This window comes from Manduca sexta, chromosome 28 (genome assembly GCF_014839805.1).
Source record: "Manduca sexta isolate Smith_Timp_Sample1 chromosome 28, JHU_Msex_v1.0, whole genome shotgun sequence".
In the NCBI taxonomy this organism is placed as follows: domain Eukaryota; kingdom Metazoa; phylum Arthropoda; class Insecta; order Lepidoptera; family Sphingidae; genus Manduca; species Manduca sexta.
The window spans coordinates 9,236,172-9,260,554 of NC_051142.1; the positions used below are offsets into that span (position 1 = coordinate 9,236,172).

At 36.8% G+C, this 24,383-nt stretch overlaps 1 protein-coding gene and 1 long non-coding RNA gene across 2 annotated transcripts in view; one reads left to right on the plus strand and one right to left on the minus strand.

The window, feature by feature from the left end:
• Positions 1–24,383, plus strand: part of LOC115451422 (zinc finger protein 395) — a 53,990-nt gene that overhangs the window by 16,098 nt on the left and 13,509 nt on the right. The window contains exons 3-4 of the mRNA XM_030179732.2: positions 5,758–5,885; positions 9,078–9,235. Coding sequence (XP_030035592.2) covers positions 5,758–5,885; positions 9,078–9,235 — 286 coding nt within the window. The remainder of the gene's footprint in view (positions 1–5,757; positions 5,886–9,077; positions 9,236–24,383) is intronic.
• Positions 8,968–12,519, minus strand: LOC119190922. The gene is made up of 2 exons (XR_005113274.1): positions 12,210–12,519; positions 8,968–9,204 (listed from the first exon to the last, which is right to left on the minus strand). It is a non-coding gene; the product is annotated as an uncharacterized LOC119190922 (long non-coding RNA).

A 24,383-nucleotide genomic window follows, 5' to 3' on the forward strand; every position in this document is an offset into this window, starting at 1 on the left:
TCGCACTTAGAAAACAGGACTAGGTACCAAGCTATATTGTATATTTAAGCGATTATTCACTTATATTTTAACGCAATGACACAAAGTCTCAAATGATTACAATGTAAACAAAATTTTAAGAGGATTGTAGAATAAAAGGAAATGAGTAAAATTGTATAATTATGGATCTGATATTACAGAAAAGCTTAAAAGCCAGTGGTTGGTATTTAGCATAGTGGGAGCTTGTGATTGCATAAAACCTGTTTGAACAACGCCTTAAGAAATTATGAGCTAACATCTAGACTCTAGAGGATAGAGGCTGCAGAATCGTAAAAATCACTTAATTTTATAAACTTTACTTACCTGGTATATGTCAAGGAGATAAAATATCGCACACGTAATATACACCACAAAATGTTTCATAAAAAAAATTATAAATAGATTTATGTTTACAAACTAAAAATAAAAATTAGTTGTAGGAATACCGACACGAGTCACTGCCATAAAAGTGAAAGTTCAAATCATTCTTTTCGCTGCGGCAAATGGTGAAATGTTACATTACACGTATCAAGTGCAAACACTTAACAAATACCAAAGCTGCAGATCATTTGTAATATGAATCAACAAAATTCAAAGATGGCGTAGCATTCGACTGGTACTTGGCGCGGCCGCCATATGACACAGTGACCCAGTTTCGAAATGGAACGGTACAGACACTAGAAAAATACCGCAAACAGTATGGCCGTATGAGCCCACATCTAATTGTAGTAATCTATTGAGGCATTGGTAATAATACATTACTATTTATTTAATCTACAAACCGCAAATTCTTCGATTCATCATTTACGTTGTGCCAAACAATAGTTTACAAAATATAACTATTACCAACATAAGATAACAAGTTTCAAGGGATTGGCAAAGAAGCCATATTAGAAACAAAGTGCCCAAATGTCCTCCAGTTAATAACATCCTTTGTCGGGCAGTAGGGCGGCTATACGACCCGTATCTTGATGTCGCAACCGCACAACTCCGCTCGCCGAGCTCTACACTACAGATCGATGCCAATTCAATGTCACTGTTTATAGATTAAATGAATCTATCTAACTTATTAGTGAGCCTACTTATACTAAGCATGTCAATGAATATGTGTTCATAGAACACCAACTACTATTCCTTACATATTTATTAAATTCCTTTTGTTAGTTACGGTTGTTTATTTTCATTGCGTACCTATGCACTGACTTAACATACGGTTGTTTAACTATTTGGTTTAAACTCACATTAATGACTAGCTTTAGATATTGTTCTCAGAATTTAAACTAACATGTCACAATAAAAGGTGGCTGAACATTATACAGAAGAGGTTTAATAAGGAACTATTATTAGGTCTGGTAATGAATGGGGTCATTGGTATTTCGTCATAAAGCCAGCATATAATAAAGCGAGGCTACCGTACGTGGAACGCAATGGATTGTAGATCGTACGAATTTTTAACACGCTTTCAATGTCTAAAACGGTAGTAGCCTTTGTCGTCCATGATTGTTGTATGCTAATGAAGCGTTCGAGTGTCACGGACAGCGGCTCTAGCCGATCATGTCACATTCCGACCTTTATAATATTATGACTAATGATTAAGATTGAAATCAGGTATGTGTGAACAGCAACACAATATGAATGTGGTTGCGTCTAAAACAAAAGTTAACGATGTCGGTGCGCATTTGGCATGCGTTTGCGCAACATCCAAAGAGAAGGTACGCGCAGCAGTTGGTGTGGACTGTAGAGGGAGGGGCGTGACGAGCGGCGGCGGCGGCACTTTCTCATTGGATACACGTTTACTTTCGTTACTGCTGCGCGGGCCCGTTATCTCATTCGACAGGTGCCGGCTCTACCTTGAGAAAGTATTACAATGATGTATTCAAAATGATGCAACCTACTTAATTAACAAAGTCAAAGCAACTCGTTGTGCTCATCAACAATACTGTTAGTAAAAGTCTTTTATTATTCATTAAGATCTTAAATATTAGTGCCAAAACTGATGTGAGCTGGATTTCGGCCAATACGTCATTTATAAGGAACTCCAATAATCACGCGGATTATCCACCTTACGACGACTTTTGATTGACCTACCTGCAGGTTATTGCACCATATTGAAAATAAAAATTATCCATAATTATTTGTCTGCAATTTAAGTCGACGTGTATACCTATTAATAGCAACTACATTGTTCAAGAGCTAAAACGTCCCACAGGGCTACGACATTACGAAGAATATATTATATTTTTAGTTTCGAAGGTCATTCGGCCCCTGACTTTTCCAGTAAATGTCGTTGGAACAAACAAATTTCTCAGAAACAGTTTATTTGTTAGTAGCACAAAAAGGAATTAGATTTTTGTTTAAAAGAAATTGTGTACTTCATACATCATTTCATAACCGTGAATACATATAATACAAATGGGATATGAAAAAGTTACGGAATATTAACAAACGGATTAAAACTGTATTTATTCTATGTCCAATGATGACCTCATCTACGACTTGTCGGAGGAGGCGTAGAGGTCGGCGAGGAGGAGGGCGGGAGGTCCTGACTACCGGCGCGCTCACAACGAAGCAGTTTTTATAAGCCGAAAAAAGCTAGCCGCGACCTACATCAACGTGGCAAAAAATCTATCAGCTTCGCTTCAACTCATAGACGGACACGGCCACCGAATATTACCTATGCCAAAACGAGAGATTGTGTTAAAAGCATTTTAGCATACGGCATTGGTTCTACCTTAACGTGACTACAGTTATGTAACGTGAGCAACAAGTATCTAGCAACAAACTGGTCTCATGCAACATGTGACGGAGGAAATATAACATTCAATGGAGCACCTAATTATTATGTGGATTTAAAAACTAATGTCCATTAAGGCGGAAATTCCACTTACTAAAGGCTCAATATTAGCAATAAGTTCGAATAAAGAACATACTTACATACGTACTGTTACAATTTGATAAAAAATCGCTATCAGTGGTGTGCGCGTGCTTTAGTCGGCAACAGGCAGCAAGGTCGTTTTCAATGTTACGTGTGTACTACGCCACAGCGCGGCGCGGATCGGTGCGGCGCCGCGTGTAACGAGTGTATGCTCAGCTGCCGATACCACGATGTCGGCCTCGTCGCGCTCGGGGACGTATTGAAATCGCTCTACCAAACGTGTTTTTACAAAATCACATACGCGCGGACGTCACACGAACGTATCACGTTCATGTCATAGCTCTGTGCAAATAATGAGGCATGCCGCACCGAAAATAGCATTCCGATATGCGCGGGCGATCCACTGATGTGCGCTTTGCAAGGCGTTACGTCATAGATAGGAAATTATGTGACGTAAATTACACTGACGCTGACGGAGTGGGCCGGTGCTGCGGTTTGCGGCCGTCCTACTAGGCCACGCCTGACGGCAAACATCCCCATTATGGCTGACAAAAACCAAAGTCACCTCCGCTGGCGAGCAGCAGTGTAGTGCAGCAGCGCGGTCGGCCACGACGGAGGCCGATAACGACCCCGTCGTCCGAAGCTTCACCTAGTCGTTTTATGGATCATACCCACCTACTCATGTAAAATGATCTTTTTCACCTTGTATACTGAAATTATTTTCGTCCGGTTATGCGGACGCCGATCTAAGTATCATGCACGTGGACTGTGAAGAATGCAAAACAAGTAATGAGTATGGTAGATTAAACATTAAAAATAAAAGTGCAATGAACTAAGTGATAGGACAACGTATGATATGTTTCATATATTTATCTTTTCTCGTCTATTTTGGATCGGATAACGAACCTAATAGAAGGTCAAATTGGCGCTGCGTGAGGTTATTACACCTTGTGCGAGTATGTAGGGTGCGTTCGTAGGTCGCGTCAATATCGTTTTTATTTTTTATTTTCAGTTTTCGACACACATTGACTGAGAAATATTGTATTATTAAAAAAATATCCCAAATTGTTTGGTCAACGGCCAAACTGTAGTGATCACATAAAATGTCGACGGATCCTCGTTGACCGACTGCCTACTTAACTGTCTATTTAGAGACGGTTGATGTTGCCTCAGCAAAGACTATTAGATGTCAATATTTATATCTCAAATTGTAATTGTTAATATACTTACATAAATAGTTTTTTTTATTACCAAAGGTGGTATCCATACTTTGCAGTATATCTCGTTAAGATTGGTCTACCATTTCCAGGTGCTCTTATCATAACAACAGATAGGTACATAATCTAATCAAATTTCGATAGCTCCATTGTGTGCCTTTCGTAACACAGTAGCTAATTTATCATCTTCAAATGTATCATAATGTACTTACATTTATCATCTACTATCAAGGAATTGAATGATAATCTATTAAAAGGGATATTTTAATTTCTTCTATAACTCTAATACTGATTAAATATGGAAATTAACACGTGATAAATGTACAAGTAAATGCGTTTAATCAAATATGGGCGAATTATACTATAGCTTAATGGCTTAGGTTGGGAAAGCAAAGGCCGTTGATATCCAAAAACGGGGAATTTTTGGGAGGGCAGGGCGCGACAACGGTCGGCGATCTCGCTGAAGTCAATGTACAGCAGTGGCAGCGCCTACGACCCCGCCGAGCTGCGAAGCCCGGAGCCGCCCGAGCCGCCCCGTCCGGCGCACCCGGCCCGGCGCGACGACTCGCCTGCACAACCGCGCGCCGTATGAGTTATGAATTATGACCCAAGGACGCTTCAACAACCTCTGATGGAGGAGTTAAATCAATTGCATACTTTGTTGAATGTTTGCATATGCGATGGTTCATTCTTTGACTGATTAGAGCTGCATCATTGCAGTCGTTGACATTGAGACACCTTATATTATTTAATGAAACTACGTCACGCACACGGATGTGTTTTGTGTTGTTCTATATTTATTTCAATTTTACCCTAGAGGTCATGTGCATATGTTATTAACTCGTAATACTCGTCGACTCTCAAAATGACTATAAGCTCTGAATTGAAAGTCAGAAAACAGGCGGCTCGTCGGGTTGTTGGGTTTAGAGTTTTCGTCAGTCATTACTCTGCGCACTCCGGAGTTGAATGAACCTCCTTGTGAAGGTGGTGCAGGGTGATCGGTCGGAGCAGAGCCATCGTCCTTACATGACTTGTTTGAATGTCTAGCATTTGTGGGTCGACCCGGTTACGCAACGGCTTCATGCGCCCGGCTCGGCCCGGCTCGCTCCCAGCCTTCTGTCACACAGTTTATCTAGCCGAGTATCGCTCTTTATTTAAATTAAACTAATAAATAGTTTAATTTAAAAAATATGTGTTGTGCTATTATTTTTTATTCATTAAATATAAAATCTAGCCTCTATATTTGTACAAAAGTAACAATGTCTGTCGTCAGCAAACTTTTCTTTATAAATTAAGCGTTCTATTTACAAAACCTAGTTTATGAAATGTGTAATCTATCACGAAGGCATTATTAGTAACTAGTAGCAATTATTAAGACAAACATATACTTAAAATAGTGAATAAATAATTTACTATTTCACTGCGTACAGTAAAACGAAATAATTTAAAAGCAAGCAAATTTTTGTCAGCAGTAATAGGTAGGTGTCCTTAGGATGTTGGAACTTGGAACGGTATTTCAAGGAGCGTAAGTCCAAAACATAAATGTGTCCAAAATGTTAATACCATACATAGGTTTTTGTGTGTGATATATTAAGTAGCATTAGTATATTGTTGTGCATTGGTTGACATGTGTTGTGATTGTTTCAGATCACGCAAGCGAGGCCCGAGTAGCTCGTGCGACCTGGGCTACGGCGAACGCGACGAGCAGATGAACGAGTGTAACGCGGCGCTGGTGCTGATGTCGCTCAGCTGCTCGCCCAACTCACCGCGGCCCAGTAAGTCGTCCACACGGCCACGCGCACACCCCGCTGATACAGACACACACTCCATTACAACCTCCGCTCCCCAGGATCGGTAGTCCGTCAGTTCTTTTTATAAACGTTACCGTTGCATCACTGCGTTGCATCACTGAAGCGACCATGCCACCAGCCACGCGCCTGCATTACTACGCTTAGTGGTGACCATATGTTTACATAATACTATATCAAATAATACTGCAATGTATTGCATTTGCGTTTCTATGTGCTAGTTTAATATTTGTTAACCGAAATATAGATATTTAGAGGATTGCATCGATAATATATTTCCTAACTATGTACAATATACATGTGGCTTAATCAAAGCTTTCGAAAGTATTAGAAGCCTGTATGTATTCATTCAATATAATAATAGTACAATATTCTGACAACTAAGGGTGCGGTTGTCCTGTGTTAAATCTGAAAATGTGGATAGCGTCTAGACTGTAGTCTAGACAGTGTCTAGACAGGTATTCGGTGTAACACAGCTCTCGTGATGAGTTTTGTCCGATCAAATGTTCTCTTACTCGACTAGCATATTTCAAATGAGGCTTTGCATTTTACATTGTTTAGTGTGTCTATCTAAACCTTTGAGCTAGATAGTATTATACAATGAAATATATATTTTAAGTCATTAAGGACGCTCCTTGGCGTTGAATATTTTTTATATATATATTTTATGATAATAATTATGTATTTATAATATTAATTTGAGTAATTGTGTTTGATTTACTAGATTTTTTTTAATCTTGATTAAGTATCACAATATCAACTTGGAATAAATTATATGATATAATAATGATATTACTAAAACGCAAGTAGACTACTAATTAGGGCACATTACACAATATCAATGCATAGCGCTTTTCACTGGCCATAAAAGTTTACGATTCAGCATCACAGTAGCGGCATTTGAATTGCGCCCGCGCATGTATGTATGCCGCAAGAAAATGGCCGTTCTGTAGTGAAAGTGACCGGCTATAGTGCCGTTTCGCAATTTATTACATCTAATTCATTCATGCAGCCACACCGCTTGTAATGTTTAATTTAGAAAATTATTATACTTTTTTTAGACTTACAACATTCGATCTGACGGCCACTGACAGATAATAATAAACATAATTTAGCTAACAGTACCTCGGAACATAATTGGTAATAGTTAAAATAAACTCTATAATGTAAGACTTTTAGATTTGTAATAATTGATAATAAGAAAAAATCTAATGTGACTGAAAAAGAAAGGCGATTGGAATCCTTCTACTTCCGTGTACTTAATAGTGCACGATAGCGTAGTTAGGAATGGAACGGTTCGCCGAGACTGTTGTCCACAGATTCAAACCCAAGGCATATATTTCAGACTTTTCCAAGTTATGTGTGTATTGTTTATCAGTTATCATGTACTTTAACGATGAACAATACCATCGTGACGAAACCTTAATACTTGGGATATCTAAAAGCAAAGTATGCCAACCGACACTAGGCTAGCGTGGGTGAGTGGAGCTTAAACCCACTCACTAGTAGAGGAGGCCCCTCCGCAGCAATGGACAGTATATAATACAGGATTGGTATTATCTATATATTAATACGTGAAGAGAACATGTTTTACCTGTATTTAAGCACATTGTGCACACGGAGTGTGTGAGATTTGGCGTGATTAAAATATATATTGAGAAGGGGGCATAAAATAATATATGTGTTATAAACATTAAATTCGACGGTTAAATTTCGACCAGTGTACAGCTACGACTAGTCATTATTATTCTTTAGTATATTCATCTACTTTATCTAGGGATGTCCAATAAATTAATGATTTTTGTTCAATTAAATTTTAGTTCCAAAGACAACTAACTAGGTCTGAATACTATGATATGTTACGTTCAGTAATAGGTGTTAGACTCCCCGTCGTTTATACATAATTTATAAGAGAAAATACAATATGACTTTAAATCAATACCTTTAAAAGTCGAATTTGGCGAATTTAACTTTTACCAAAACCTGCATTGGGCCCAGATCAATTTGTTTTCGATGCAATACCAAACGGTCTATTTTGCAAACCATCTCAAGGAGCCGTTGTCATGTTCCCACAGGTCGGCAGAACCACCATAGTTGCTCGCCCCAACGAGTCAAGTTCCGAGGTCAACCAGTGTACATCCATTAGAATAGGCCGCCATATTTGTATGAACCTTCAAAGGACGCAACGTCTCACGTTGGTCAACATTTTACTTGGACTACACTGCACTACCATCAAATTCAGTGTAGTGACTTTGCGGAGCCAGAGCAATAGAGGAATCAGCTACACAATATTTAAAGAAACTCTATCGTGTTTAGCTGAAATTTATATTCCATTTGGACTCTATTTGGGACAATCGCAGGTATTACGGCTTTGTCATGGTATTTTCATGCATTTAAGGTATCCCTTATTCAGACGTCTTAGGTTCAGGCGATAATAAAAAATTCTGTCCATATGATGTTTCTTTTTCCTCGGTAAACAGTGTACACGGTGCTTATTCCTTCTGGAGCTCTCAAGTCCCCCTGAAAATATAAACTTATCTAAACCGACCATTAGTTAGAATCTATGCACATTGCTTTTTTTCACTATTACATTTTCTCGATATCTACCAAGTCATCTCCTATAATTACCATATCGTGAGATTTTTCCTGTCTTTACAGTTTTAATTTCTAATGCATCGCGTCGTTCTTCGTAAATTATACCTAACGTTAGGTTTAACGTTAATTTGACTTTAAATTGCCTAAATGCACCCCATCGACAATATAGGAATTAGAAGTGTCAGTACGTTATATTATAAGGTATAAATACTTTTGGAACTAAAAAATGGTTTCAGTCTTAAAAAATTGGATAAAAAATATCCCTACACAAAGTAGATGTAGGTTTTGTCAGAAGAGCTCATTAATTCCATTCTTAGCACACAATATAATTTGAGCTTTGAAATAGAAATAATAAAATGAATAACAATGTAAAATTTTACAAGAGTTTTTGGCGCGGTAGGTACATGAAGGTGTTCTTTATTATCTGTTAGTAAAATAATAATTGTTGAAAAGGTGATCGTTCTAACTAATTATTATTAATGCATAGTCAACTAAGTTTTCTCTTTACAATCCTCAACGAAACACTGTCGGAATATGAAGTCAGAGTAACTTTCCCTTGTTTAGGTGCGTGGGGCGGTCGTTCATCAGTTTCGCCCGGAGCCAGCAGCAGTTCAGGGTCATCATGGCGGTCTGGAACTCCGTCGCCGCCGCCTGCGTCCTCATCGTTCAGCGACGAAGGCATTGCCATGGACTATGAAGACATACAGCCAAGAAAGAAAAGGGTAAGTCAACTATACTTATCTATATTTTATGTTACATAATATGTTACATTTACTAACACTATGGGTGTATACTATCCTGAAATAAATGTATTATTATTATTATTATTATAAACTCGCAATATACGATAACATTATGGATGTGTCCAACCGAGTAATGTCCTGCTATGTTAAATCATATTATGTAGGATAAAAATACGCCACTGAAAATACATCATGATCCAATTGCGTATATTTCTTATGTACAATTTGGCCACCGTCTACGAACTAAAGAAAACTAACGGTCCTGAGTCAAAATTACACAGATATGTCGTGTGGAACGTGCCCAGCCACCAGCGCGAGCTTCAATTAGACCGTGACATACTTTATGCTTGCTTTCGTATTATAAAGTCTGAAATTATCTCTGTCCATCTGTCTACGATTCAAAATAACAACAAAATTATTGCACCCATATGTCTAACCAAAGATGTATTAGAAAGAAATGTTTAACCTAAGATTTGACATTGCTCATTCTTGTATCGACATATCATCGATATATCTCTAAATGAACGTAAATTATGAAAATAAACATTTTACATTATATTGCTAAAATTTGCTGATACTTGAGTTTTGTTATATTACGTTCCAACAACAAATTACGAAAATAAAATGTACGAAAATAACTGTTTCTCATGGCGACTTATATCCGTGACTATTTTAGTTACCAAAACTATCTCTGTTCAACACTTTCACTGAATATGCGCTAGTAACTATGGTCAACGGACATAGCTCCGGCTACAGGCGACAACTGGTACCCTGATTAGTTTCAACGGAATTCAATGTTAAACATTGGCATTTCAATATTTGCTTCCGTAATTATGTCATACTAATTTAATGAGGACTGGTTTTTGTATTAACTGACAGAAGTACATATTTTTACTCGTCGTAATGAAAATAATGTTTGACAGAATTTTGATTCAAAACTTTTGAATGAGTGCTAATATTGGTTAGGGTTTTCATGAAAATTAAATAAAACATTAAATAGAATACAGTAAACACACAGTTAACGAACATGAGCGCGAAGTAGTAAACACCCAATAAAACTATATCTATGAATGTTCCAAAGTCATGTGGCTCGATAAGGAGTCACTGACACATTATGCAGTGTGTTTACACATCAAGTGTACTTGCATGCAGTTGCTGAATACCTACAGCGTGGCGCCGAATACACGTGTATATGATAAAATATTAATATTATATGCATTCATTCTGTTATCAGTTTCACTATTCGGTGAACATTTTCTACTTTTATACCCTCAATAACATTCCATGTGATACTGGACAATTAATATACAAATTAAATATTCCTAATAGATCATTTCGAGTTTCTGGGAAAACCCGCACCTTTTCCACAATACACGGCTAGTTACGTTGCTTATCAACGCTTATCAGTGTGATAACGTTTTTTTTCAACGAGGCATTATATTCGCAGACCAATAATATTCAAGCTAAAATGTAAATTAACGTTATATTATGTTTTATAATGGTTAATTACGATTTTGTCCAGTTTCCACTATCACTGAATGCGTTTTAATTGTAAAAACACTTTTATAGTCATTAATTGCGTATCATGTAGTAATCATATTCCTACATATTATAAAACAATATTTACAAACCAATTACGTATTATATAGAAATAAATACTACGACTATGGTTTTCATGATCCACATTAGCTTAGACAAATAAATACACAGCCAAGTATCGACTAGTTTGGAACTATTATAATAAAGGACGCACAACATGGAGAATCGGCTTTAATTTTAGCTGATCGCTTGTCGTGGGATCATCACCCAAAACTTCAATTTATGTAGATATAAAATGAAATACGCATAAATAATTAACTCGAAACAATTAATTATAATATAACATGACTTTATTTCATAGACAAATAACACACACAATGATATAAATTGATTAGATAATATGGGTGTACGTATATTGTACAGAGTACACGTGCAGTATGCAGTTCGCAGTGCTATATTATGGACATAAAACGTTATGGTTTACGTTACACGTGCTCGGGCAGACGCGGCGCGGCCCGCTGTGCTTTAGTACAATGTCAAGGCGCGGAGCTATGTGGCGTACGTTATGCAATACCATTGTAAAATTGACATAAATATGTTTACGACTGCGCTAACCACTACAAACACACTTTGTACGTAATAGAGATTGTGCGTCTCTAATCGTTGCAAATCATTAGCATTAACGCCATAACACGACTGGATCGGTAAACAAAAACAGAAAGTTGTTAAGTAAGTCCGCGTTAACTATGTATTGTCACTTCTATTATCAGTACCGTGAAATATACGAGCACTGTGTTGTTTGTTAGCAAAAAAATTAATGGATGTGTCGTTGTTTATACTCACAAACCCACCCGCGGATCGCGGCACGCATAATGGCGCGGAAAACAATTGAAACCTTGATATTAATTTAACGCCGCGATGTACCGCGTGCGCGGTTTGCTCAGTTTCTATGTCGACATGTATTATAATTAATTAGCTATTACAATGATTGACCTCGATTCTAAACACTTCCACTTCAGCATTTGTAAAACCATACTAACATCAGCGCGACGACCCTGCTCGTAATTATTTTTTGGAATATGATAATATTATTGCTTATATTGAGAACTAACAGAATTTAAATTAGAAGGTATGTTTTATTTTTCAAATTAAATGTAACAAATATTATTTATAATATTTAATGTAACAACAAAGTAAAATCATTTTTGCAACATACGTGAAGGTGTATCGCGGTGACTGCATTTTCGAGTGAGATAAGATGTGTTAGAATGATATATTAAAATTGGTAGATATTTTTTGTGATATATTTGCATTAAATTTATGTGTAACAATTTGATGTCCTAAACTTATGTTTTTAAGTAATATTATGTAAATAATTTTGAAACCGCAAAAGTTATTCTATGTTGGAACTTACATAGTATTGAGCGTAAACAGTGACACACAATGGGCTTGTGCGTGGTATTGGCTTGAGCTAGCTAGTCTACGCTCTGTTTTTAACCTTGTACATACTGCTGGCGGCCAAATGATGGTCGTGGGCGGGTCGGAGACGCGACGCGCATCTTTCGCTGTTACATATATTAATTACGTAACGGCTATTTACACTCACTCACTCACTACATAAATCTGTTACACTGCTCTAATGACTTGTTCATTGCTAATCATCCTCTTATACTAGATTGAGGTTTTTCCCCAGCGCGCGTCATTCTTACGGACTTTTATTGATAGTTTTTTATTCAAGTCCCATGGACTCCAATTTTGTAATTTAAAATGGATGTATCTATCTATTTATCATGGAGAAAATTTTCACGCGAGCGGAGCCGCGAGCAAGAGCTAGTCAGTAATAAAGGAAGCGATGACAATTCCAAAAAGAGTAATTGTAACTTTAGGGACAACTAATAATAAAGACACAACAATATTTTTCTACAGACTGCACTAATCGAAATATATTAATGTATTAGATATTTATAATGTTACGTACAAAATAGTATAATGACTCATAACTTTGCTTCACATCGTGAGACTATCATATTGTTTAAATTCTTACACGAAAGCATAAAAATACCTGCTTAAAATCATGAGCATATATTTTAATATTATTGGTAAATAGTACAACGGTATTTCTCGTTCAAAATGCACTTTTGACTGTGGATAAAAAAAAATTATTACTATATGAGTAATGCCTTTTCGACAATGGCCATTAACTCGCACTAACCACCAAAAGATCATGAATAATATAGAGCTACCTTTTTCCGTCTGAAAATAAAACAAAGCGTGACAGAAACTGCATTCTCCTTTGTTTGGCTCAGAACCTTTTTCATATGGAACCACAAGTGACTAATCACTTATAATTAGTGATCCGTCCGACAACGTATCGAATGTGCACCACAACATCAGACTAAAATTAGAACCAGAAGTAATATTCCCTTTATTAATGCAAAAATAAATCGATACCGTAACTACCGATTGGCTAACGGTAGATGACTATTCAGTAGAATTGTCGCGATGGCAAAGGGCTAGTGATATTAAATCAGACACACGTCCATGCCAACACTAGATACATTGCATGTTACAGCTGCAGTAAAACAATGGCATCTCGCAGACGTAATGTCGCCGAGCTAAATTATCACATCGGTTGCGTTGCCAACTGCTCTACATAATAATAACTATTACACCCTAAAATCACTGAGGGGCATAATGTAGCTATTGCGACACTTTCAAATTTGTATCTTATACAAAATCCATATTATAAAAGAGTTTGTAATAAAAATTCACCCGATCAAAACATCGATAAATGTTTTTCTCTAACTAGCCACGGTGAACTTTGAAATATAGGCACATTAAGTATCAATGAACAATAACATTTTAATGTTATACTTGTATTACGTGCGTATATAGTAGGACAGCGAAGCGGCGTTTTATTGCATTCCGCGACGGTTATTCCATCGTTTTTTCTCGAGGTGTGAGTGTAGAGCAAGCCGGCCGACATCGTTAGAGCAATGGCGGAGTGGCGGGTAGCGGGCACTCCTCGGATTATCGTCCCTGAGGTCGGTGACCTACCCACATGTGATCCGTGCGGAACCTGTTCCTGCGCACCACTTACGCCAGCCGGGCCACTGTCCACCGTGAGCCATTGCTCTTATCCGAAAAAAACAGATTAAAGTAGCCACGTCAACAATGCCCTCACAACCTTCATATAATTAATATCAAAAGTAATTAAATGATGATTAACATTTTGCATGTCTATGATAATAAACCATTTGTACAGTACCAGTACAAGTAGATGCAAAATCTCTTGTTACCGAGCGTAGGAGCCTGACGTCAGCTGTTAGACCTTGGACGAGGACACAACTATTAGAGCGAAGCGAGGCCTTGCCAGCAGTTTCTGCATGCCTTACAAATATTTATTATATACTACCTATATAGATTTGTGTGCATAAGCTCTAATTTCGTGAATCATTGATACATATAAAATAATTTAATAAAAAAATGCAAATGACAAAATGAAACACTATTTCCTAATAAACAGAGCACGATTTTCAAAATTATGTAATATTAAAATTACTATTCTTAAATGCAGCGAATTATAATGGTAATATAGGTGTGGAAGTTATTAGTATTTCCCAGAGAACCCTTTGTTCGCATGTACGAACACTATTCACCGTATTATTACCGATCTATTTGCCGTATTCTACTATTTACTGCTTTCTCGAAAACCTATAAAACTTATGAAACTTTAAGTCTCGAACTTTGTGGAAAACAGCGAGCATTAGTAATGGCGTTTAAATTATAATATTGAGAGCAAGTTTTAAAAACGCAACGACTTTACATTCTAGCACAAGTTGGTTATCTGTCAAACCACAAATATGCCAGCAGGTCACCAGATGACAGGTGGACATTAAACATTAACATGCGACATTAGATAATGCATTAGAGATACGCAGCGTTATCACTATAATATTTGTCACGCTGCATTCGGTCTATACATCAAGATGACAAAGTTGTTACCAACATAATAAAAGGGCACTGAATCATTTTTTCATTTCGTGGAATAAATAGGTGTGTACACGTACACTTAACACTGCGTAACCTTTAATTGACAATATCCCGACCTTATGACGTTTGTCGGAGAAATACCGCGAGTGTTGACATCCTGTTAAATGTGTAATGTATACGTTCAGTTGCAACCTTGTAGCGGTGCACACGCGGAAATATCACTACATGGTCACCACTGAGGAGTGTCGCATAAAACACACGGTCGATAAGGGAAATAGAGAGTGTAACATTTAAATTCGCATGCGTTTTGTTATCGCTCAGCACACGTGTAACCTCGCATTCATAATTATATGCTCAGTGTGGTAAATCAATACGCGAAATGTTAGTTTTCACTGTGAGCAATTCCATGTTATAATATAACTTAAGTGCATTATAATACCAGGGACCTGCAACAGTTCGTTAGGTAACACAATCAAACAAAATGAGGTTACGTTATCCGCTCGACCCCATACTCTTTAGTGAGATAAACTAGTGGTCCGCGTCAGCTAATCGAATAAAAACTGATGTGTAACGAATGTAACATATTCACGAGTCATTAGAATTTTGATTGAGCCGGGGACTAAACCAGTATCAGAACATACAATACCTATTATACAGGGTCTTTTATTCATTGCGATACTAAATAAAGCCACATGTCTATCTACTTGTAAAGGACACTACAATAAGTTACTCGAACCGTATATGTAAAATAAAAATCAATTCAGTTATATTAATTTTACACGACCTAATGCTACTACCACTACTCTAAGATAATTCATCGCATTTGCCACAATGTTAGCAGAGGTAAAAATGAGTTCCTTTTTGGTTTCATTTTTTAACGCAATGTCGAAATTACTCTGGAGTAAAAACAATGGATAATTCAAACAAATTGGTTGTCGATCGAAATCTCATTTCGAGGAATTCAGCAATACATGCGAAAAAGTAATATAACGCATTTTGATTATTATAATGAGTCGTCGTAATTAATTTATCAATGGAACAATAGTGTTATCAATATCTCTTATAAACATGAATGTTTGGGCGCGCGCCCAATAGTCACTCGTTTATAATATCAAGTTGGGTATTAATTGTATGCCAATGAATAAGTACTTCAGTTTTACGTTATATTTGAATGTCTTATTAATCATACTAATATTTCGCTATAGAATTAATGTGTTCCGCTTACGTACACTGGAACGAAATGGAAGAGAAAATTGTATTTTACACTTTCTATTGTACATTATCCATGGAATAAGTTGCAAAGGAAGCATAATATCTACAATTAATGGAAACTTTGGGGCTTTTGTATAGTAACTATAATATAGTGAGAGGACTACACGTATTCTGGTACACATTGCGGCAGATAAGTACGTGCCTCTATGAAGGCCACTTTATCGCCTACCACTGATAAAGTACGCCAATCGTTATCTGCAAAGGCGCCGAGGTTGACTTCCGCGTACGGCTCACGGCCACTTTAATTAGACACTTGGCAATATACTAATGTAATCGCAATGCGTCTCTATTTAGGCGGTACTAAATAACAGATATTCTATTGGTACCTAACATTTTCTAATGTAAAGCTACATTGTTCAATATAAATTATAACGCTACATTTGTATGTCCAATTTTAGATACACGTACTTACGTAGTGTGCGCGCCCTTGCCAACAACCCAAGATAAATACAGACTGCTTCGATAATATATCATAGAATAGATAAGAAGCATGCGGAAAAATATATAGGTAAGTTGTAAAGTCGCAGCAGGAACAGCTAGCTATGTATCTAAACAAAAGATAGGTAATTAAAAAGAGACAGCGACATAGGTCTGAGCGCGGTGTCTCGTCTCGAAGGCGTCGCTCACATGAGCAGGGAACGCGCGCGCAACGTGACCAAGTACCCATTGATACGACACCAAATTGTTTACTTAGCCTTTGTCAGACCTTGGTAATACACGATATATCTTTATTAAATGATACGAGGGTAATGAGTCTGCAAAAACTTATTCACTGATTCGCTTCGAATCCGTTAGGTGGCAAGTGCTTATACGTACTGATTTCAAGGTTTACGTTGTGCCCGCATTAAAACGATAGCTGTATTTCAACACAAATAATGGCACGACCTTCGGGTTCTATATTTAAAACGCGGAAGACATTGCCGCACTAGAAGCGCACAGATCACTCCCCGCTCGGTAAACAGTTATATTAGGCGTGTAAATGGCAACCGCAGAACTGGTTACGCTTGTACACTCACTGCTCGCTAGTCGCAGCTACAACAATGTCGGTCACGCATTCACACATGCGTGTGCGGCTTCAGTCCATGATATATTCGCGCCTATCTATGTGTATGATAAATTACCTCCAAATTATCTAATAGTCCTTCAATACCCACTTACTTAATCTAGCACACATTAGTTACACGTGGCATTAAGATAAATTTCGCAGGTCTCGTCACGACGTTAAAAAATACTGTGTATTTATTTTTAAGACACGAACTCATTAGATAGCTTTAAAAATATTACTCTTATAGTAAAGTATTAGCTGTGGTAGAAACGTACGCACACTGCGCACGCACGTTTCTTTACCAAGCTGCAACAACGTGGCGTTGCTTTGTCAACCAATTGCGCGTCAATTTAGACCGCATTACGCAATTCCGATATATATAACATCGATAGTGTAATGTCCACGCACTATATATTACCAATATCACGAATCGCAAACGTACATCACTTTACGTTGCGTCACGTGCATGTACGTAGTTGTACGTTGGTAATAAAGATAAGATGGAATTGATTTCCGGAATCATTCCAAGGTGAAAAGACTACTCAGATATAAACAAACAATAGGTGGCAATTCGCAGATGAATAAGTAGTTATTGAATACATAGTAACACTCATGAATCAAGTAAAAAAATAGATTGCGCCTCTCGGCAAACGATTACCTTATCGATATAGGTCGGGAATGTAGGCCGAATTATGCCAACGCCGGCGACACGTATTATGCATTCGACTCGTCAAGTAGGGCACATTTTTTTCATTATTGTGTTTCTAGTCGCCCACTTTACACCAACTGCTCCATATTCCAACTTAATAATACCTCCTTTCGAGATGGATATTTGTATCCTGATAACTGTTTTTTATTTTCATTAGGGACTCTTTTAGTAAATCAGATAACATGTAATAATCACACTATTATACTTTTAGATTTATAATATTAACATCATTTATAAATGGAAGTAGGGTCAGATCGTCCTTCCATGGAATTGTGAATACTATAGCTATATTTTACCGTGCAGTGTTCATTTAAAAATTTCAACGTAAAATAGTATTTTTGTGATCGTCCATTCCACGAACCATTTGGAGCTACTTTTGACGCTTATTATCCAAAAGGCTTAACACCCATTTAGATCTCAATTCTTTTGTTGGCGAAATCAACAATCACGACCATTCTTAATATTAAGTAGGTCCCATATTCACGATTTTATATTTTTAATGGAATTTTGTTTTCTATACATAATTCAATGTGTCTGCGCCGTAAGTTAATAAATAGCACCATAATTGTAGTACAGCACTCACCGGCGCTACAAAAGGTTGTTTTGATTACTCAATATCAAAGTCCTCGCTTACAAACACATACAATAGTGGGACTTAAGAATCATCCTGACAATGAATACAGTGAACCCACTTAATAAATTATTGATCTATAAGCGGAACGTTTACTATAGTGGTCGCGTCAACTGGCGACTGTGAACTTATTTAGGAACGCCTTATGCGTCGACGAAAATGGGCCGTGATAGCGGTGTGCAGGATTCCACTTGCATCGCTTCTGATGTCTATTCTAAAAACGCCCGGTTCTATTGTACTACGTGATCCTCGTAAAACATATCGAATTATGTAGGATATTTTGAGTAAAATGTACATAAATTCTTTTATTTCTAAAATAATCAAATCGAACACAGTTACTAGGTATCTGTCAAAATTTTATAAATATCGCAAAAACCTGTGTTATATTTTTTTTTAAACTAGGAACCCTATTTTAAGTAATATTACTTTTAGATCTAATACTAGGATCTATATGAAGTATTAATACCGTTATAGTATATGGCTGCATCATTGAAATATACTACAAATAAGGTTAGGTTGAAACATGAGTAGACACATTATATATTATGTACATTGGAGCTCAGCAAAATTTCAGTGGGCTCCCTTTGAATGCATAAAAAAGCTTGAAGTTAAGCGCGGTATACAAACCGCGCCGACCGCGCCGCGCCGCCGTGTACGCGCCAACTTCATTGTTGTTGTCGCTCTGTCTCTTTCTCTGCAGGTCATCGCCCTCATACCACACAACTCCCTCGTTCTAATAACCCTGTTCATATCAGTATATGGCATTATCTTTTACGCAAAATTTCAACACGAGTCCTCATTTAAACGCATGTCTAATGAAGCACACTGAAAAAAGTGATTAATTTCGCGCGTAGCCGCCATAGAGTTCGACTACCCCTATCCTGGCGACCTTGGTGCGGTCAAAAACTCCGTCAAACAAGACATTGACCAGTATTCGAGTGGTTCACCAATACCGGCTGCGGTTACGGTCATTATGGGCGTGTAACCATATTGGGCAATTACTTCTACCATCTTGCACAATTAAATACGAACAAAGGAAGTGCTATAGTTACTGTTTTGCGTGTCACACGACAGTCGAGTGCGGAGTGGGTGGCAATTAGTGAGTTGCAACTTTTTAGATCATTACTAATGTTAATTAATAAACATTTTAAATTATACAACTTATTGTTACAGCAATTAATAATTATTGTCAATGAGCGCCTATTTCTATGAGAATTTTTCCAAAAACTAATGTTGATTATTTTAGCGCTGCGTTCTGCACGTCTATGACACATAAAATGTCATTACAAGTGATATGTAATTTGTAAAGAATATAAATAACGATATTGTATTGTAGCAAAGCGATAGAAACCAGATAAAAAAAAATGTTTTATGTTGTCACTTATAAGGTGCGTTGGGGTTAAAACGGACGCTTTTTCAACGTGTTAAACAGTGTTTTCGAAATATTTTTTTACAAGAATTCTATAGAAGTTATCATAATGAATTATTAACTTAGCTATATATTATGAAATTTACTAAATGGTATATATTTTTTAAATTTCTTAAATATAACAGTTAATGTTTTATAATGCTTTGAAAAAGTACCATACTTTTAGAAATGAGTGAGAAAGATAGGACCTTCACTGGTTTAGTTCGGACTACTCTCTAAAATCGTCTATGTTAAAGGTATTCTAAAATCCATATAAAGAGTATATTCTGATCTAGATAGTGATTTATAAACATTCAAAAAATTGATTAAATTTCGTAAGATATTTTTAGAAGCGAAGTTTGTTTTTTTAATAGTTCTAGGCATACGATTTTACCCCTCATGATTGACACTGTAGATATTTTTAAAAATATTCGTATAAATAGTACATACACGTGTACATAAATAACAAATAAACAAAATTGATCATTCACCTGAGCTAATAAAAAATACGTAATTACTAAATTCAGACCTTTTCGTGTATAAATTTTGACACAAACTTGCAATATTTTATAAGTGCTAGATCGAACGATTTTTATCCGCTCTTTAACGACAAATAATTATATGCGTAAAGATCGGATCTCAGGGAATATAGGTATTTCGACAAATTTGAATAACCAAGTCACAAGATTTATTTCGTTTACGACACGGTATAACTTCCAAATTAAATGAAAACAGTAAATACTACATTTAAATTGGGCAAATTCTTGCATGGGGTTAATCCGGATCTGCCATGGAACGACGAAACACCGATATTCTGTTTGTTAGCACCGTAAACATTATTTACTTGACGGAATCATTCATGTGAACTAGTAGACCGTAGGGAACAATATGGGGTCGCAGGTAGTGTTGTCTAGAAACAAAAATTATAACTCAATTGCAAGTTATTTGATTTATACGATGTTACACCTCCTACGATCTTACCCCAACGCGCCTTACCAGCTGTTAATCAAAAGTACATGCACATACCTAGAACCGTAGTCACCTTCTGCCACACTAAACATAATGTGTTTTTATTGAATTCTTCCCTTATTGGGAGACAAGACTTGATCAAGCCATAGTCATGCGTACATAACCTTTTGTTACTACATTAGTGCTTCACAAACGTAAATTGATCACAATAACGCAAGATTAAACGGTGGAAATTCAAAAAAATATTGGCAGCCGTTTATCTCGATATAATCGTGCGTCTAGCGGCTGAACGCGTGTAAGCAGCGGATAGATAGATGGAGGCAATGCGTTTTTTTTAACCGGCATTGGCAGGGCAATGACACGCGGTCGGTTCACTGCCCGTTCTTGACAGTTCAAATGTTTACACTTGTGCTTGAAATCAAAAATGCTCACCTGATGCTCACTTCAAGTTGCTTTAAATTAGGGATGTTGTCGTACATGTGATGTGATACATTGTTAACTACGTAAAAAGTATGAACGTTCCAATTGAAAAGGCAACAAGTATCCGCATGCACTCAGGTGCAGAAGTGAAATGACGCATTTTTATACAGCAGCGAGCCTGTTGCCTGGCTCGTCTGGAACAATAGCGATGACAAGTTCATCAGACGCGATAATGAGTAGTCCCGCGGGTTCAACAAACTCCCCATTTTACAAAATAAAGTTTATTGCAATGTCGCATATCGTAACGACAGATTCCTCGAATGCTTCAGCGTTAAATACAATTTAAATTGTCTTTTCGCAACGTTGAAATGCTGCCAAATCTCTTACAAGAGTATTGTGAAGCAGATTCACCTCTCTTTTCCGCCTACATCACACATCTCACTTTTGTTGCCTGTAGCGATAGGCATAAATGATTTTATAATAAATATAAAGTAAATGAATACAATAAGATATTATAAATACATGAAAGGAAGCCTTGACAGACACAATCCAGAAACTTATAGAAAGAAAAAGTGAAATAGTAACAAGTATGAACCTGCTGAGGTCGGTGACCAAGAGGCGGCCCTCTACCCCGACTCTGCACCGATTGGTGACTGCCCCACTCGAGTGATTCGTCATCTAACCACCTTACAAGAGTGTTGCCGTGAGCCACTTGAATTGAACCAATGACTCATAGAAAAGGAACTCACTGCATGATACTATCACCTTACAGCTTGGGTACCTATAATTTCATTACCTGAGATTTTTTTTAAGTTAACTGAGGTTGTGTTTGATGTTTTCATTCTTTACTTTCGATTACCATATATGTAATGCCATGCGTACAGGTCAAAACGTACTAACATAACCGTACAAATTAATGTCAGATTAATAAGTATATCTGCAAGACAATACATTTGTATAGATTGTAGTGAACTAATTAGCCTAGTTTTCTATTCCAGTTAAATGATGACGCTCAATTTCACGCACAGAACAAGACAAATGACGTTAGTCACCTTTGACACAGTCACGTGTAATCAACGACGCGATGTTTGTTGGCGGTTGGCGTAGTCTTGTTTAGAGATAATCAATATATATATAAATACCAACAAAATAATCGATAATATCACTTTTATGTAAGCAACAGGTGTCAGTGAATAACTAATGCTTCTATTTTTATACCCGCCTACTGTCACTATTTAAACTACGACTATTAAATTTATCTAAAATGTAACGCATAGAATTGACATTTTTAATACCTGAAAATATAATTTTACCACATTTGTTTATTTTAGTTCGTTATAAATATTTACTCGAATGAAATCTAAAAACTTAAGATACCTACCCTATTTTATTGAAAATAATAAGACTAAGATATCGTTGTTCGTTTTTAGGTTGTGGTATGCGTTTTTCTCACATATACGTGTGAGGTAGGCTACGTGAGACACGTCGGGCGGAGAGGGTGGACACCCGCGCCTCGCCACGCCGGGACGCGTGGGGGTGTTAGCCGAGGTGAATTATTTGGACCCGAGTTCAATGTATCCCTGCTACGACACCTGTAGCATACAGAGTATATAACGTATCTTACTAAATATCATCCAACACATGGTTAATACCTATAATATTTTGAACATATCCTAAGTCGGTACCATTTTTTAAAAGCACAACTAATCACTGGATGTATAATTTAGTATCCAACAACGTTTTAAACATATTTATTACAGAATAACTAAGTTAAAAGTATTTTTATGTATACCTTGATACTGCTGGGAGTAAGACAGTATACTGTACATTGTCGTAAGCGTTAGGGGTAAACTATTGACAGTTCAGTGACCCATGATGCTCCCGGTAAAGTCCCTTGACTTCATAGGGTGCTCACCGCACGATGCATTAGGCTCCCTCTCGCTCGGAGATCATGCCGTTTCACATAATTTCTTTGTTTCACAAAACTGATATCTCGACAAGACATGAATGCGAGACTCACCTGATGCTCTTTTGTCCGGAACGCTGGACTGTATTCAATATTAATGCGCTAATAACGCAGCGTTCAGCTCACATTAACTCCAAATGTTACATGCGTTTGTCATGTTAGTATTTATTTCCTTAATTCCTTTGTAAACTGTACTTGATATAAGAGTCATACACGAGGAATTTATGTGTTATACAGCTGATATGGAAATCCCATCTTTGGTCTGGGTAATACACACTATAAGACAATATACATGTTATTATACTATTATTATGAAGTATAGATTAATGTAGGAGAGCTACTAATATTAGCAAACAAATCATAAATTTCAGGTTCTTTTAAAATGTGTAGCTTTTTAGGGTTCTGTACCTCGAAAGCAATCCTTACGGGATTAGTGTTAGTCTGTTTGTAAGTTAAAAGCCTTTTTCTTAGGAAGCGTAAAGGCATCAAAATCGAAAATTATATCAAATACTCGAGTCTATGGTCTCTTTCAGCAGCGAAAATATCAAACTTGTAAGTCAATGCGATCATAAGATATGACGGTTCAAGTCGCATATGTTACGGTTTCACAGTGGAATCAAAATTTGTAAAACTACACGTTGACCTAATCGTGTAAATTGGCAAGAAGCAATGCTTTGCAGCTCACATTACACCGTAATTATATACTTTAAAACAAAAAAGCCAATTAACTTTTACAATTATATTATTTGCATTTAGCGCAATAACCCTATCTAAGGATCGAACGGCAAAGCTAACTTTGGCAAGCGTGAATTTATATATCTATTTAGATATATTTAGATACCTAAGCTACGAATTTGTATAAAACATATACATAGTTATATTTGTGTAAAATCCATTAGTATTATGTTTCGTGAACATGACACAAATTGTAAATCTTGATCAGTGACATCACTATTTACCTTTTAATGTTTAACCGTTTGATGCAATTACTTGAATTCATGTAGAGCACATAGCATAAGCTAATATATACAAGTTATATAAATACATACGTAACAAATTAAGTATGTACATACATTGTCTAAAAGCATAATACCTGGCAACTGTTGATGATTCTGTAATGCAGTAGTGAGTATTTCAAGTGGTAGTTAACGAGTTCTAAAACAACTTCCTCATAG